The 14,020-nt window shown below is 37.7% G+C and overlaps 1 protein-coding gene across 1 annotated transcript in view; it reads left to right on the top strand.

Moving 5' to 3' along the window:
- The window catches only part of tafa3a (TAFA chemokine like family member 3a), a 106,840-nt gene that overhangs the window by 89,531 nt on the left and 3,289 nt on the right, over nucleotides 1–14,020 (top strand). The window contains exons 3-4 of the mRNA XM_041981419.1: nucleotides 7,415–7,564; nucleotides 8,354–8,478. Of these exons, the coding sequence (XP_041837353.1) occupies nucleotides 7,415–7,564; nucleotides 8,354–8,478 (275 nt within the window). The remainder of the gene's footprint in view (nucleotides 1–7,414; nucleotides 7,565–8,353; nucleotides 8,479–14,020) is intronic.

The raw sequence follows: 14,020 nt of genomic DNA, 5'->3' as shown, positions 1-14,020 counted from the left end.
TCGAGGGCCACTGTCCTGCAGGTTTTCAATGTTTCCTGTTTAAACACATCTGAATTGAATGAAATAGATCCAACAACCTATTAAGTTTTGCACATGACTCATTAATTTGAGTCAGGTAGTTTTGGAGCAGGGACATATCGAAACCCTGCAGGATTGTGACCCTCGAGGACAGGAGCTGGACACCCCTGGTTTAACCAGTCGGATTTCACACTCAGCCATTTTGTTTGTTATGTGCACACCGCAGATGTGGTCTGGGTGCTGCACTTCTGTATTTTCTAGTTCCACCAATTGTGTTTCTCAACATTGTGTTAATAATTACCAGTTAAAGAATCAGTTTTTTAACATTAATACATCAATTAAGAATTTTCTGCATCCTGTGGATCTAAAACATTGCTTCTTCCCCAACCGCCAAGGTTAACCTCCACAAACATTTATTAAGATACAAAGGAATTAAAATAGTGCTTTATCAAACCATAGAGTAGGGTGTAAAGATAAATACAGTAAATCTATTTTATAGCTAAAACTTGCACACTTTTACTTAATTTTCATGCCAGATTTATACTTGAATTTAAGCTTTTTATACTATTGTACTAAACTATTTATTACCTAAAATGGTTCAAAATGGTTCTTTTGTTGATCTGCATTTTTATTTATTAATTTATTGTTTTTTATTTATCTATCCTCTGCTCTCATCTGATATTCTTACAAACACAGGGTGATGATGGTTCTAAAGGAAAAGGTGAAATTACACTTTACCTCTGATAAACCGAGAAACAGCACCTTGATTCCACTTTTAAAGACTTTGTGATGTTCAGATGTGTTGATTGTTTCACAGGTTGTACCTGTAGATTACAAAGTTAAAATGACAAATGCTGATGTCATCCTTCTTACTTGCTTATGTCCAAAAGAAAGTAGTAAAAAAAAGGTATAAAAAGGTCATAATATCTCATGATTTAACTTCATATTGTGAAGTGAGTTCCCTTATTAATGTGGGTACTCACATTTAGTCTAATAAAGCCAAACTTATTTATTCAAAGTAAGGACAAGCTCTGTGTTAGATAATCAGTCTTGATATATTTTGCACAAAGAAACTAACCTCATTTGAGGAACTGATAGGTAATTTAGCATATTTTAGGTTGTGATGTGTACGTTTGAGATGAGACTTTTTATTTTATGTATTTTATTTTATATAACGTGACAATGACAAATGAAACATACTGTGCATCTGTCTTGGCATAAGACATATTTTTGATTTTGGTTTGCTGCAGCCAGTGAAGTCTCCCTGTCAACATTAGAATGAGCACCATGCTTCTGTTTTTCATGTATCCCCCGATGTGCTTCTATTACTGTATGCTGTGCTTGACTGGCCAGGTGAAGCTGATACTGCCAGTCATGCAGCTGACAGCTGGAACAGTCTGTTGTTGTTGATGCCTCCCCACCTGCATGTTAGATCAATTGTTTGATTGCTGTTGAAACTGAAAGCAGCCTGTGGTTTTGTGCAAACCCATTCGATCAGTTCTGTGATAAGGACAACAGGAGAGCACTTAACCTAGTGACTAGCAACACGTTTCTGTGCAGAAATGGAAGTACAGCTGTGTCCCATAAGGTTCAGTCTCCAGTGGTATTTCAAAAGGGCTTTGAGACCTGTTTTAGTTTTTTAATTTATAGGACAAATGTGCCCCATCTACAAGAAAATTTGCAGAGGTTAGCAAAACTTGGAAACTTGGATCTTTATTCAAATGCAAATTTGAATCCACTTAGGTTTCTGCTTTGTTTTAGTTTAGGTGATTGTGACTAGAAGCTACAAAATATAAAAGGTAACATCCTCAAATCAGTGATATTCTCCTTTGGTTGTCTTGTATTTTGCTACAGTTTTAGATAAAAATATGATTCTGAAAAAGAAAAGACCCAGATCAGCTTTACTTATGAGCACATTTCATAAATAAATTTTTCTTCTCTTTCTTGTTTGCCTGCTGCAAAAACACTGAATCCTTGCATGAAAAAAATATATAAAGTCAAAGGCGGTGACCAAAGAGACAGGTAAAAGAAGCAAACTGAGATCAGAGTGCATCCATAAGCTCATCCTTTTTTCTTTTTTGCATCAGAGGATTCACATATTGCAGTGGCTTTTAAAGTAATTTGGTCTGTACCCTCAGTTGTAATGACACGTGATATTTTTTTCTTTTAGGTTTTCAACTCAAACTTTAGCAGAGTTCTGCAGAGATCAGAGTATGTGTCATAAAGTCGTTTTGGCAATTGGAATAAATGATTTGATTATCTGTTAGAAACAGACTTTTTTTTATCACTTTCATTTAAGAATCACTGATTTAGTTTTGAGCAACACTGATAATTCATTTATTTTAATTTGACTTTTTGGATTTTAAGGTGGCAAAACCATCTTTCTGCTCTAATACCATTAAAATAAAGGTAAAGTTATTCCTTAAGTCATTATATTTTGTGTATCATTGTATTTTGTGTATCATTTTATGTTCTTGAGGAATGACAACAACACAAACAAATCCCTTTAAATTAGCTTGACCATTTGAATTAAAAACGTACATAGACATAGCTCTCAATGGATCAGTGCTCTTTTTGTTACACATAATTTATTACTACCATGAGAAAAAAAGTACTCCAACCTGGCATTACAGGAAATTAATAGTACTACCAATTATATGAGTTGAATTCTTTTATTTTAAACATTTTAGTCAAATTTAAATTTAATCTGTACTGACTTGAAGGTTTTTTAATCCAAAAATGAGTAAACAGAATATTTACTCATCATAAGACATGCAGATGATTTGTTAATTTAATTTATGTGAACCTAAACCTTTTAAATACAGTGTAATCGAATATAGATATATGGAAAACAAGTCATCACAAAGGAAGAGGGTTTATGAACATAATAGTGACAAATGGGCTGCATGGTGGTGCGGTGGTTTGCACTGCAGCCTCACATCATGTTCACGAGTCTCAAATCACAAGTCCAAGATGAGTCTCAAGTTGAGTCTCAAGTCACTGAATGTGCAAAGTAAGTGTGACTCGAGTCCCCACTTCGGTACTTAGGTTTCATATTTCACAAAACAGTCCCAATCTTTGAGCCTTGTTGCTTGAGTGTGCAGTGGTCTTTTTAAGAAGATGCCAGAGCATGATGACTTTCCCTGTTTATTCCTCTCTAGCTCTGTGGGGATTGTGGTTGCATATTGGTATTTATCAATCAGAGATCGATGATTATGATTGTGGGGCAGAGTGCTTTGCCTCAGAGTGGTATTGATTGGCTGGAGGGTTGGGTCTTGTGCCAGTTCTAATTAGTGATCTCTGTCCTTTCACCTTTCTTTGTCTCTCATTACTCCCTCCCACTGACATTGGTGCCTGGTGATTCAACCAGATGGAAGCACTAAGTGCTTTCATAGAAATGTATTGATCACAGGACTTATGAGCCATTTATGCTCTTACCTGGATATTCAATCACGAAGAAGACAATGGGCAGCCCTTCTCCTCCAGGACTGTGTTACACTTTTCATCTCCTGTGCTGTCGATATGGATGAGGCTACAAAGCCGGGGGCCAGATGTAAAAAGCACTTTACGTTACGAGTATCCTTATAGTGTGGATAAGGAACTCCTTGGAAGAAGATACTTGCACAACACCTTCAAACTTATCCTTAAGATTTCCTTAAACATAATATTTTCTCCCCACTTTCATTTTATACTTTAGCAATTATTTCAAATGAGTTAGACCATTAAAACCTTGATGACCAACAAATAAATAAATAAAAATAAAGTAAACACAAGGTACCTCCGTTATCATAATAAAAAATGAAAGCCTCCAAAAAAGTGCTTCATGCTCAGCAGAATCTACTAGTTTCACTTCATGATGAAGAGTTATTTTCTGCATAACAGATTAAGAATTATAACCCCTAAAATCCCCGCAGCTGCCTGTACAGGATGCTGATTGGCCAAAAATTTTATGTTTCAGGTGGAACCCTCCAAGTTAGCCCTGCAAGTTACCTTATTATTTCATTTTCTGTTTTTATTAATCATTCATATTCGATAAATATCAAAATACTAAATTATCATTATTCAGAGAATTCATGAATAATAAATTGTCCATTTTTTTTAGTTTTGTAATTTCAAGGCCTTATAGAATATTTTTGTGTCTTGTAACAAATAAGCTTTGTTTTAAGCCTGTTAATGTTTAATAAAATCTGTTTTCTGCAGCTGCATCACAGTAAATGTTTCCTGTAAGTTGTTGCATTTGAATTACATGTGCAGCTGTTATGAGATGTAAAGAAAGCAGTTAACAACAAACCTGACATCAGATTGCTCACATGAAACAAATTTTTTATGCACGTGTAAATTTTTTGAGAATGCATGTGTCATAGACACATCTGAATCTGACAGTGATTCTGATTTAAATCTTAATGGTTATAGCTTTTTTTCCTAGTTTGTAGTACACTATATTAACTCTATAGTCAATCAGACCTCGTAGCCTGTGGTAACAACAGCAGTCAGCCAGTTCATGATTGTTTCTTTTTATAAGGATCGTAGGGCAGACCACCATCCCTCTCTCTGACCTCTCATCCTCTCCACACTGCATAGTGTTTTTAGGTTCAGTGACCTTGGTTTCACAGCTCCAGTTTTAATCAGCGCTTCTGTACACACAGGCAACCCCAACAAGCTGCCTCCTGCACCTTAACGACTCGAGAGGCTCACAGCAGAGCCAGCTGTGGCCTGTACTGTAGTTTTTTCTTTCTTTCTTTCTTTCTTTCTTTCTTTCTTTCTTTCTTTCTTTCTTTCTTTCTTTCTTTCTTTCTTTCTTTCTTTCTTTCTTTCTTTTTTACCTCATGGTATGAGCATCTTACATACAGCAACAATACACACATGAGCACAATGTTTCCAAAACAAGTAAACTAGACTTGAAAGGAGATTGAGATTTTGAGAGTGAGATTGTCCTTGTTGCTTCCTGTTTTTAGTTTATTCGGTTACTGTATATCATTGGTGTGTGAATAATTGTTGTCTTTCTAAACTACCATCTTTATTTGAGATTTGTTAAGTCCTGCAGCTTAATATCTAGAGGCACTTTCATTCATCACTTTTGTGATTGCCTATTATCCATGTGCATGTATCTCTTAAACAAAGTTTGAATATTCTTTCCAAGCTATTTAGACTTTTGAAAGTAACTTTGACTGAGGGGCGTGCTGGTGGCTTAAAGATAATCACATCAAGGGCACAGAGCCTGACCTGTTTTTGCATCAGTAAGTTTCTGCTCAATGAAAAGCACTCAATCCACAATTGTTGTCTTGCCTTTTGTGGGAATGTGAATAGCACCTTATTGATTGGGAGCAAAATGTTTTTAATGTTGTAGATGAGATTTCTGGATTGCTAGCTAATGGGAAGATGGAAGCTGTCTGCAATTTATTTTCAAGTCAAGTTCCAAATTGAAAATCTTTACACGCATAATTAAAGCTTATCTGAACGGAATGTCAAAACTTTTGCTCTTTTTATTCCCCCCCCCCACTCAGACCTGGGTTTAATGTTTAAATGCACAAACATGCTCAGAATTGTGATGGAATTTTAGGTTTAATCTAACTGCAGTGAAACCAGTCTTGTAGTAACGTGCCGTTTGGAATTTCTAATTAATTAACTTTCCTAAATTCTATGTGTTATTGATATTTAGTAAAAACTACATTAAGCACACCTCAAAGGAGAGGTTCTCATTTTGTCCTTTGGTTGGGGTGCAGGATAAGTAGATTTATGTTGGTCAAGGATTTGTGGGCAGGTCGGGCTGCAGTGAGGTTCAAAGTAGGGTTCCTCCACATGGGGGATGTCCTGGATTTTCAAAAGCTGCTATGATTGGACATTTAAAACAAGACTTTACTGAGATCCACAGGAGACATGGAGGCTCTCCACTGAGGAAACCGTGTTCGACCTTTTGTAGAGCCAGATTTCTAAACAAGAATCTCAGTGATCATCTTTATTGAATATGTTCTCAGCACTGTGTACTCTGAACTGTATGCATAGCCTCTGTGGATTTCTGCATAATGCATGACCAGTTGGGGGAAATTCATATTAGAAATGAGTGATATATTTTATTAGCTGGATGATTGCCTGCACATTACAAGCAGATTAAAGCAAGCTTGTGTAGTCGGCTCAAAGGAATACACTGGGACAATTTGGGAAATATGCTTATTTGATATCAGTTAAATCTGCAGGAAAATATTAAGCTACCACCTGCAATGGCTTGGTTGGGTTAATAAAGAGAAAGGAAAAAGGCAGGGAGTATTGTTTCTCCTGGTCATCCATCTAACAAGTTTCCCTTAGGTTTCAAACCCAGCATTGTTTGTTCTTTGCCATGAACCACAGTTCTTAAACTCTGGTCCTTGAGGGCCACTACCGTGCAGGTTTTAGATGTTTTCCTGCTTCACCACACCTGATTCAATGAAATTAATCTAACAGTTTGTTGTCTAGTTCCAGTAATGATCCTTTAATGTGAGTCAGGTGAGCAGGGAAACATCTATAACTGTAGGATAGTTACCTTCGAGGACCAGAGTTTGAGATTCCTGTGAAAGACCAAAAATCTTTGAAGACACATTTTTAAGCCTCAGCATCAGGGGCCTCATTTATGAAGCTGGGGTACACCAATTATTGTCAACGTTTAGGATTTATAAAAACAAAACTTAGTGGGAGAATGCCCCTACCCCCATGGCAACTCTGTACGCACTAAATCTGGAGAAACGGGAAATTGCGACACCAACAGAACAAGAACAAAACCAATGAAATTATGTGAAATGTAAGAAATGTGGGCAAAATCAAGGGGGCAGAAGGTGCAGTGAAATCACTGGTCTCACCCTCTCCAACCGCAGCTGCAACACTGCTGACCCAGCTGGAACACCCAAGAACTACATATATGAAAAATGAAACATTTATTTAACACTTAATAAACGGGTGCCAATCTAACTAAAGGTTGGAAAAGTTAGGAAGTACTTTAAGTGCCTAAGAAGGTAGCAGTAGAGCAAGTGAATGTGCATAATGATGAAAATTATAAAGAAAATAAATATACAGTAGCTTTCTCAAGGTTGTTCTCAAATGTGAGTGTCATGTTTATGGATCATGTAGTTACCCTCTGTCCCCCCGGTGCCTACCTGATAATAACTAAGCACTATTTGGATGATGTTTGCAGCATTTGCTATTTGCTGTTGGGATTGATGCCACAGCCAACTCATCAGCTACTGATGCAAAAGTAAAGTTACCGAGACCAGCCTGATCTAAAGAAAAAGAAAACAACAACAAACTAACATAGTTAGAGATTATTAAAATTTCTTGCTAGTATAGGTAACTGCAGTGAGAAATGTCAAGAAATGTTGCAAAAGGTGTTCCCATGCATTCTAACCTTTGTCTGTATTTGTGCTTGCAGTTCACGTGAAAGCAGGAACCTGTGAGGTAGTCGCTGCACACCGATGCTGTAACAAGAACAAGATAGAAGAGAGATCCCAGACTGTCAAATGCTCCTGCTTCCCTGGACAGGTGGCGGGAACAACAAGAGCAGCTCCATCTTGTGTAGATGGTATGCCAAGCTTCTCATTACAGTTTTGATAATGATATGAGACCGACTTCAGATTAGAAATATGTTGCACGGTGCAAATTTGTCACACCTGTCACTGTCCTTCTGGTGCTTGCTTCACCAATCGTTTGTCTTAGAGGTTTATTGTATGAAAGAGGAAAAAAAAATTAAGTGTTAAGAATTTTATGATCCTGCTTTTGTGTGATGCTTCATTTTTATTCAAAATTGAATCACCATCAGTTTATTTGCAGAGCCAATTGTCTGATGTTGAGGTTACATCAGATATGCTCACCAGAGTAGACAGATGGCCAGGACTAGGTCATTTAATATCATGTCAGCAGTGGCCTCAGTTACTGGTGAATCGATCGCCATCTCTTCTGTTCAGTGTAACAGCTCTGACAGGGGCTTCCTGGATTTTTGACAGTTCTCCCCTCACTTCAGAAATGTCAGGGGAAGATGCTTCTCCCCTGTAGGCCTCTTCAAAGCAGTGTAAGACCTTGACTGCATGTTTTCTCAGTCGTACATACAAACAACTGCCCTCCTTAAGCTGAACACACCTGCTCACAGCTTGACATTGACCCATGCCCTGTAATTCAGATCTGAAAACACACTGGGGCAGGACTGACAGGTTTCCACAGATGCCAGAGTTCAAGACGTACTCTTCAATCACTGGGATGTACACAGAAGCCAGAGGGGCTTGTTGTTGCTCCAAGCTTTCAAACAGCATGCTATTAATTGGTTCCAGTACAGTTTTTTTGTACTGTTTATCATCTCTCTTATTTTCTTTCACAGCATCAATAGTTGCACAGAAGTGGTGGTGCCAGATGCATCCCTGCATGGATGGGGAAGAGTGTAAAGTACTGCCAGACTTTAAAGGATGGAGCTGCAGTACGGGAAACAAGGTTAAGACAACTAAGGTGTGTTAAATTCACAAATTATATCTATAATTGAAGGTAAATCATGGGTATTCTATAAAAACTTGCACAAATGTAATTGCTTGATAAGATTCACCAGTTTCTTAAGAGAACAAATTGACTAAAGTTTCTTGGTCTACAATAAAAGCTTTAACAAAACATGACCCCAGAATAATGGAGGATGGCTGGGTAGAAGAATGAAATAAGGGCAAAAGAGAGCACTGAAAGATTTTTTATTAACTTCAGATGAGTGCAGAGCAGAGTAGGAAAGGAAGATGTAACTCACTGGGGAGAGCCAGTGAAGTGTGTCTTGATGTGATTGGCTTACAACACTAGAAAGGGGTGAGTTAAGTTCAGCTATCTATTTAGCTACAGCCCCAGTTTGTTGCAGAAGTCTAACTTCAGTCAATTATTGTATTTTGCTTAAGCTGCTAATTAGGTTGAACCATGTAGGTCAGGTTGTCAGGTTGGTAAAACTGCTCCCAAACCATAGCCAAGACACCTTCTCCCATGGATTGCAGTTAAAACTAAAGAATTATTTGAACATAAAACTTGTCTTAGCTATTATTTAAGGTGTTATAGAACATTTTTAAATTTGCTTTGCGTATTCTAATTATGACTGAAACTGTGTTTCTTTATCCAGGTTGGTACACAAATACAAAAACAGGTACAGAAAAGCAGGATTAAGAGCTGGTTGCAGCTAACCAGACAATAGATCTGCATCTGACCTGAGCAGGGTTTAAGCTACTTTACTTGAGACTTGGAAATAAAAGTTTAAGGGGTTTAATGAGAATTTAAAAAAAAAAATTAAAACGAATAGATCCTAAAACAAGAATATTGGGTTCCAGCAGCAAGAATGATGCTTAAAATCTTAAACAACTCTCAGCAACCATGTTGTTTTGATAACTTAAAGCTGTAAAAAGTCTGCAATCACATTTTTTCACCAGATTAATAAAGCTGTGTATATGCATGATTTTCTTTTATAAATCACTTTCATCATATGCACGTGCAGGCTCTATATGCACGTGCATGAACCTCAGTACTACTGCCATTTGTAGCCAGAAACTGATGTGAACACTAATTTGTCATTTATATATCAAGACATTGTGTCCAAACTTTAGACTGGTAGTGTATATATAACTTACAAATGATATTAGAAAGCTAAGGTATGAATGATTAACAGTAATACAATTAAACTGGGCTTTAACACAGATTTAAACTTTTTATATAAACTGTGACTTTTTACATTGTTTATGCATCGAAGCCCAGCCATGATTCATCCAGCCTTTATTGATGCAGCCAGTTTAACTCACACATCACATAAACACTTAATGCTTCCTTTAATATATTTTAACTGTACAAAGAATTGAAAAAAAACCCATCATGCTTCACATTAAAATACATCCTGTTACAACATCATGCATGTTTGAAGTCTCCTTGCTTGGATTTTGCCTCATCTGATAAAGACAAATGTGGAAGAGAAACACACAGACACATCAAAATAAAAAGCATTTCTCTGTCACTGGTTGTGGGTGGCATTAAAATTTATGCCCATCCACACAGGAGATTAATCAAAATTACTTTTTCAGACTTGCATTTTAAAACTGGTAAACTTTCATCACTTCTCAGGCAAATTTGGTACAAGTTGATAAAAAAAAGTGATAATTACTTAAGATATACAGCTTAGTGTCGTTTAGTGCTTTTTCATTAATATTGATGCTGTAAATTGAAGGTTTTCACTATAACCTGACATGTGAGCTTATTCTGAGACAGGGTCTAATTACAAACTTATTTAATCTGAAAATGATTAGAATTTTAATTCTAACATTTATTTGTGCAATGACATTTGTCATGTTTCTGCATTGATGTGATAAGCGGCGCCGCTTGCCAGCAGGCAAACCAGGTAAATGCCAGAAGAGGGCCTCCGAGGATGAACCAACTTTGAATCAAGACAGAGCAGTAACAATGTGGAGAGTTTTCTATGACAGTAACCGACCACAACGAGCTCCCACACCCCCACCTCTTGGTCTTATCGCGAGTAGCAGTGCGTCTTATGTTAGTTCAGCTTAGCTGTAAAGCTAATAATGTTAAATTATAGAATTAATTGGCAAGAAATCTGATCTGTACTGCTTAAGTGTATGAATGAAAGTTACTGTGTGCAGGTGACGTTTATATTTTATTTTCTGTGTATTGCTGAAAACTACTGATGCATGTACTGTATTTGCTGAAATTGTAATCCTAAAGGGTCCTAATGCAGGTTTCAGCACATAGTTTAATATTCTGTATTGGAACTAAATTAAATCACGCCCCTGTTTAATTAAGCGAAAATAGTAACTAATGAAGTAGAAGTCAGTAGAAGTGAAAGTCATCAAAGAACATTTAAAAGTTGCAGCTGAGAATTTAACGCTGTAATAACAACAACTTTAAAGGTAACTTCATTAAAATGTTATTATCATAATTATAAGTATATAATATCATAATGAAAGTGCAATGAATGCTGGCTTGGGGGGGGGGGTGGGGGTGGGGGATGATTCAGATTTGATTTGATAATTTGATTAGCATCATGATTTTAAGGCAAACACTATATGTGAGACCCATTCTGTTGAAGAACATAAGATCAGAAATTCTGCAGTAAAATAGTACAAAAATATTAAACATCGATAGAAAAAGATTAGGAGACTTTTCTTTCTGTTGGTGGATTCAGTATGAAAAGAGATAATGTAGCATGCAGCCAAGGACTACTTTGTAAATGGAAAAACAATTATCACCTCTGTTAAGGGGTGTAATTAAACACCAGCAAGCTCACTGGTACAAGTCTCACATGTGTTTACCTCATCCCCAAAGATGTGTGAAGACAGGTGTCAGGTCCTGCATTTGAACAGGCTCATGTATGACTTCACGCATGCCAGCAAAAAGCAAATAAAGGCATGCAAAGACAAGAGATAGACAAAAAAACAACAGACAAAAATCCATCCAGGAATCAAAATTGATGAGTGGGTTGTACCATAAAAGGGCAGGAGGGCTCGAGCTGTAACACTTCTAGAGATTAATAGAGGTTGTCTGGACGTGTGTTTGAGTTTCAGGGTGTGGTAGACCTGAAGTGGATGGTAGGTGAGGAGTAGGGGACACAGTAGACCCTTTTCCATCCATCACAGTCCATTGTTTGACTCACCAAATGCTTGCAGTTGGGCTGCCTCTTCCATTTTTCATTGCTGCAGGAGGCTTGGATGAGGCAGAGCTTTTTATTTTAGCTGGGTTAATAATTCATGCCCTCTCACACAACCATGAGAAAGCAAAAAAAAAAAAAAAAAAAAAGGGGCACAGAAGAGCAGGGGTCCAGGTAGCTAGTAGAACCCGTCAGAACCTCGACTCTTTTTTTTTGATTAGGAAGTCAGCAGGGGTTGCACCATGCTCATGGCCTTGCTACCTCCCACAGAGAGCTGGCTAATGTCTGCAAGAGAGTTCTGTACCTGAAATTCCTTGGTACTTAAAATCATTGTGAGGAATGAACAGAAGGGCTTTCTGAGGAAGGAGCTTAAGTGTGCCACTGGTGCACAGTCTGTTTCTGTGGAGTCTTTAAGAGGGCTATAAATTCAAACAAATGATACTTCAAGAGGGAGAGATCATTTGGAAATAAAGATTTATTGCAAAATACAGACATGATGAAGAATTTTTGAGGGACATCATACAGTGAGAAGCAACATCCTATGAGCAGAAGAGTTTCGGATGAAGGCAAAAGATAAAAATATATCCTCCTGGAGTCTAGATTGTGGTGGCAGAGATAAGATGCCCTGGAAAACCCAGGTGAGAGTTGTATGAAATGTTTGTGAAAGCTGATTAGAAGATAACTAATCTTTGCAAAACTGAGACCCACAACTGCTTTTGTGGTTTAAAGTGAAACAGTTTTGAAATGAAAAGAGTTGAGTTATTTTGCATATTTTATCATTTTACTAGAAAAAGCAGGTTAACCTTTTTCTGGGTGGATTCTGCAGCCGTCAACAAGCAGTACATTTATCTTACAGCATTATAAATCCTTTCGTCTTTGATGTCCAGCGGTGGCATTGTTGATAAAAAATGATGATGTTGTTTCACCTCATGATGAAGTCACATCAGTAAATCAGACGTCGTAACACCCTCTAGCCCCTCCACAGGCAACTCTGTTTTTTCCATCTTTCTTTACATGTTTCAGAAGCAGTTACGTTTATAGTCCTGCTGGTAATGTCAAGAATTATAACCCTAGCAGCTCTTGCTTTTCACTTCCTATTAATCAGAGGACAGAAAGCGAAAGAACCACAGAGCCTCTCCACTTGACAGGTGTTATGAAGCTTGTAGAGAATGTGTTGAAGTTTGGTGATGGATAGCTGTCTGGAGGAGATTTCTCTTCAAGATATAATAAAAATATGTCATATTTTCTGCACCACAAATGCAGTGAATATTGACTGTTGCATCTCAAAAAGCAGACTACACAGAAATACTTTAAATCCTTCCTATGTTGTCTTAAAACGTATTACTTAGTCAGCTAAGCTGGCAAAAACTGCAAAAAAATGACATGTTTCTATTTAAAGTGCAAAGAATTGACTGACACAGCGTCCACGTGTAAAAGCTAAGCTAGCGTTGAATCTCCTTAAAGGGATAGTGCACCCAAATATGTGTTTTTTGAGCTGTAAACAACACAGAATTACTAAATTGTGAGGGATACTGTTACTATCTATACTATATACTGTTGATTAAATTAGTATTTTTCTTTGTTTATTTTAAAAACGAGATTTTGTGGGTGAAAAATGGCTCATAACGTCCTCCACAGGGTAAAACCAGGTTGTTTTTTGTGACACAGAGAGGTTATCTACGTCATGAGAAAAAAAAAAAAAAAAAAACCCACAGCCCCCTCCCTCCAGATGCAGATAGACGGGTCCTCGTCTTGCAGGCATAGAAAACCACGTCCACCAATGCATATGAAGGGATGTGAACTTATTTGTTGTAGATTAGCTAGTTTCAGACTTCTATTCTTTCACAGAGTTTCTGATGAAATATTCCTGCAATGGGATGGATTTCTGCTTTTGAGGGGTATAAAAGTAACACTGGACTTTATTCTTTGCCTGCAATTCCTCATCTGGTGACAGACAGCAGATCAAATCGTAGCAGCGGCAACTTACAGCGGCACTTCCTGCATCTGCCACATCCTGCTGCAAGTCTGCTGCAGCATAACAGCGCTAACGGCTCAGACTGATACAGTTCAGGACCACTTTGTTCTTGTGTAGCTTAGGAGATTCTGGAGGGGAAAAGTCTTCCACCTCAGAGACCGCTCTGTGGGGTAGGTGCTTTGTGAATCTCGGTTTCCATCTTACTAGTGGCCACTGAGCCACTGGCCATCATTTCTGCCTGTGCATCCCGACCCACCTACACTCAGCTCGCTGTTCACCCCACACCTCCCACCCCAACCCTTGCCATTTTTAATTCATTTTCAAATTCGGCAGTGGGTGGAGTTACGCAAAAAGTAGGGTGTGTAGTTACACTTTAAACCTGTATTCTGATTATAAGGCAGCCG

This window comes from Melanotaenia boesemani, chromosome 3 (genome assembly GCF_017639745.1).
Source record: "Melanotaenia boesemani isolate fMelBoe1 chromosome 3, fMelBoe1.pri, whole genome shotgun sequence".
Taxonomy (NCBI): Eukaryota; Metazoa; Chordata; class Actinopteri; order Atheriniformes; family Melanotaeniidae; genus Melanotaenia; species Melanotaenia boesemani.
Note: the sequence above shows the minus strand (reverse complement) of the source record. Positions and strands in the feature narration are given on the sequence as shown.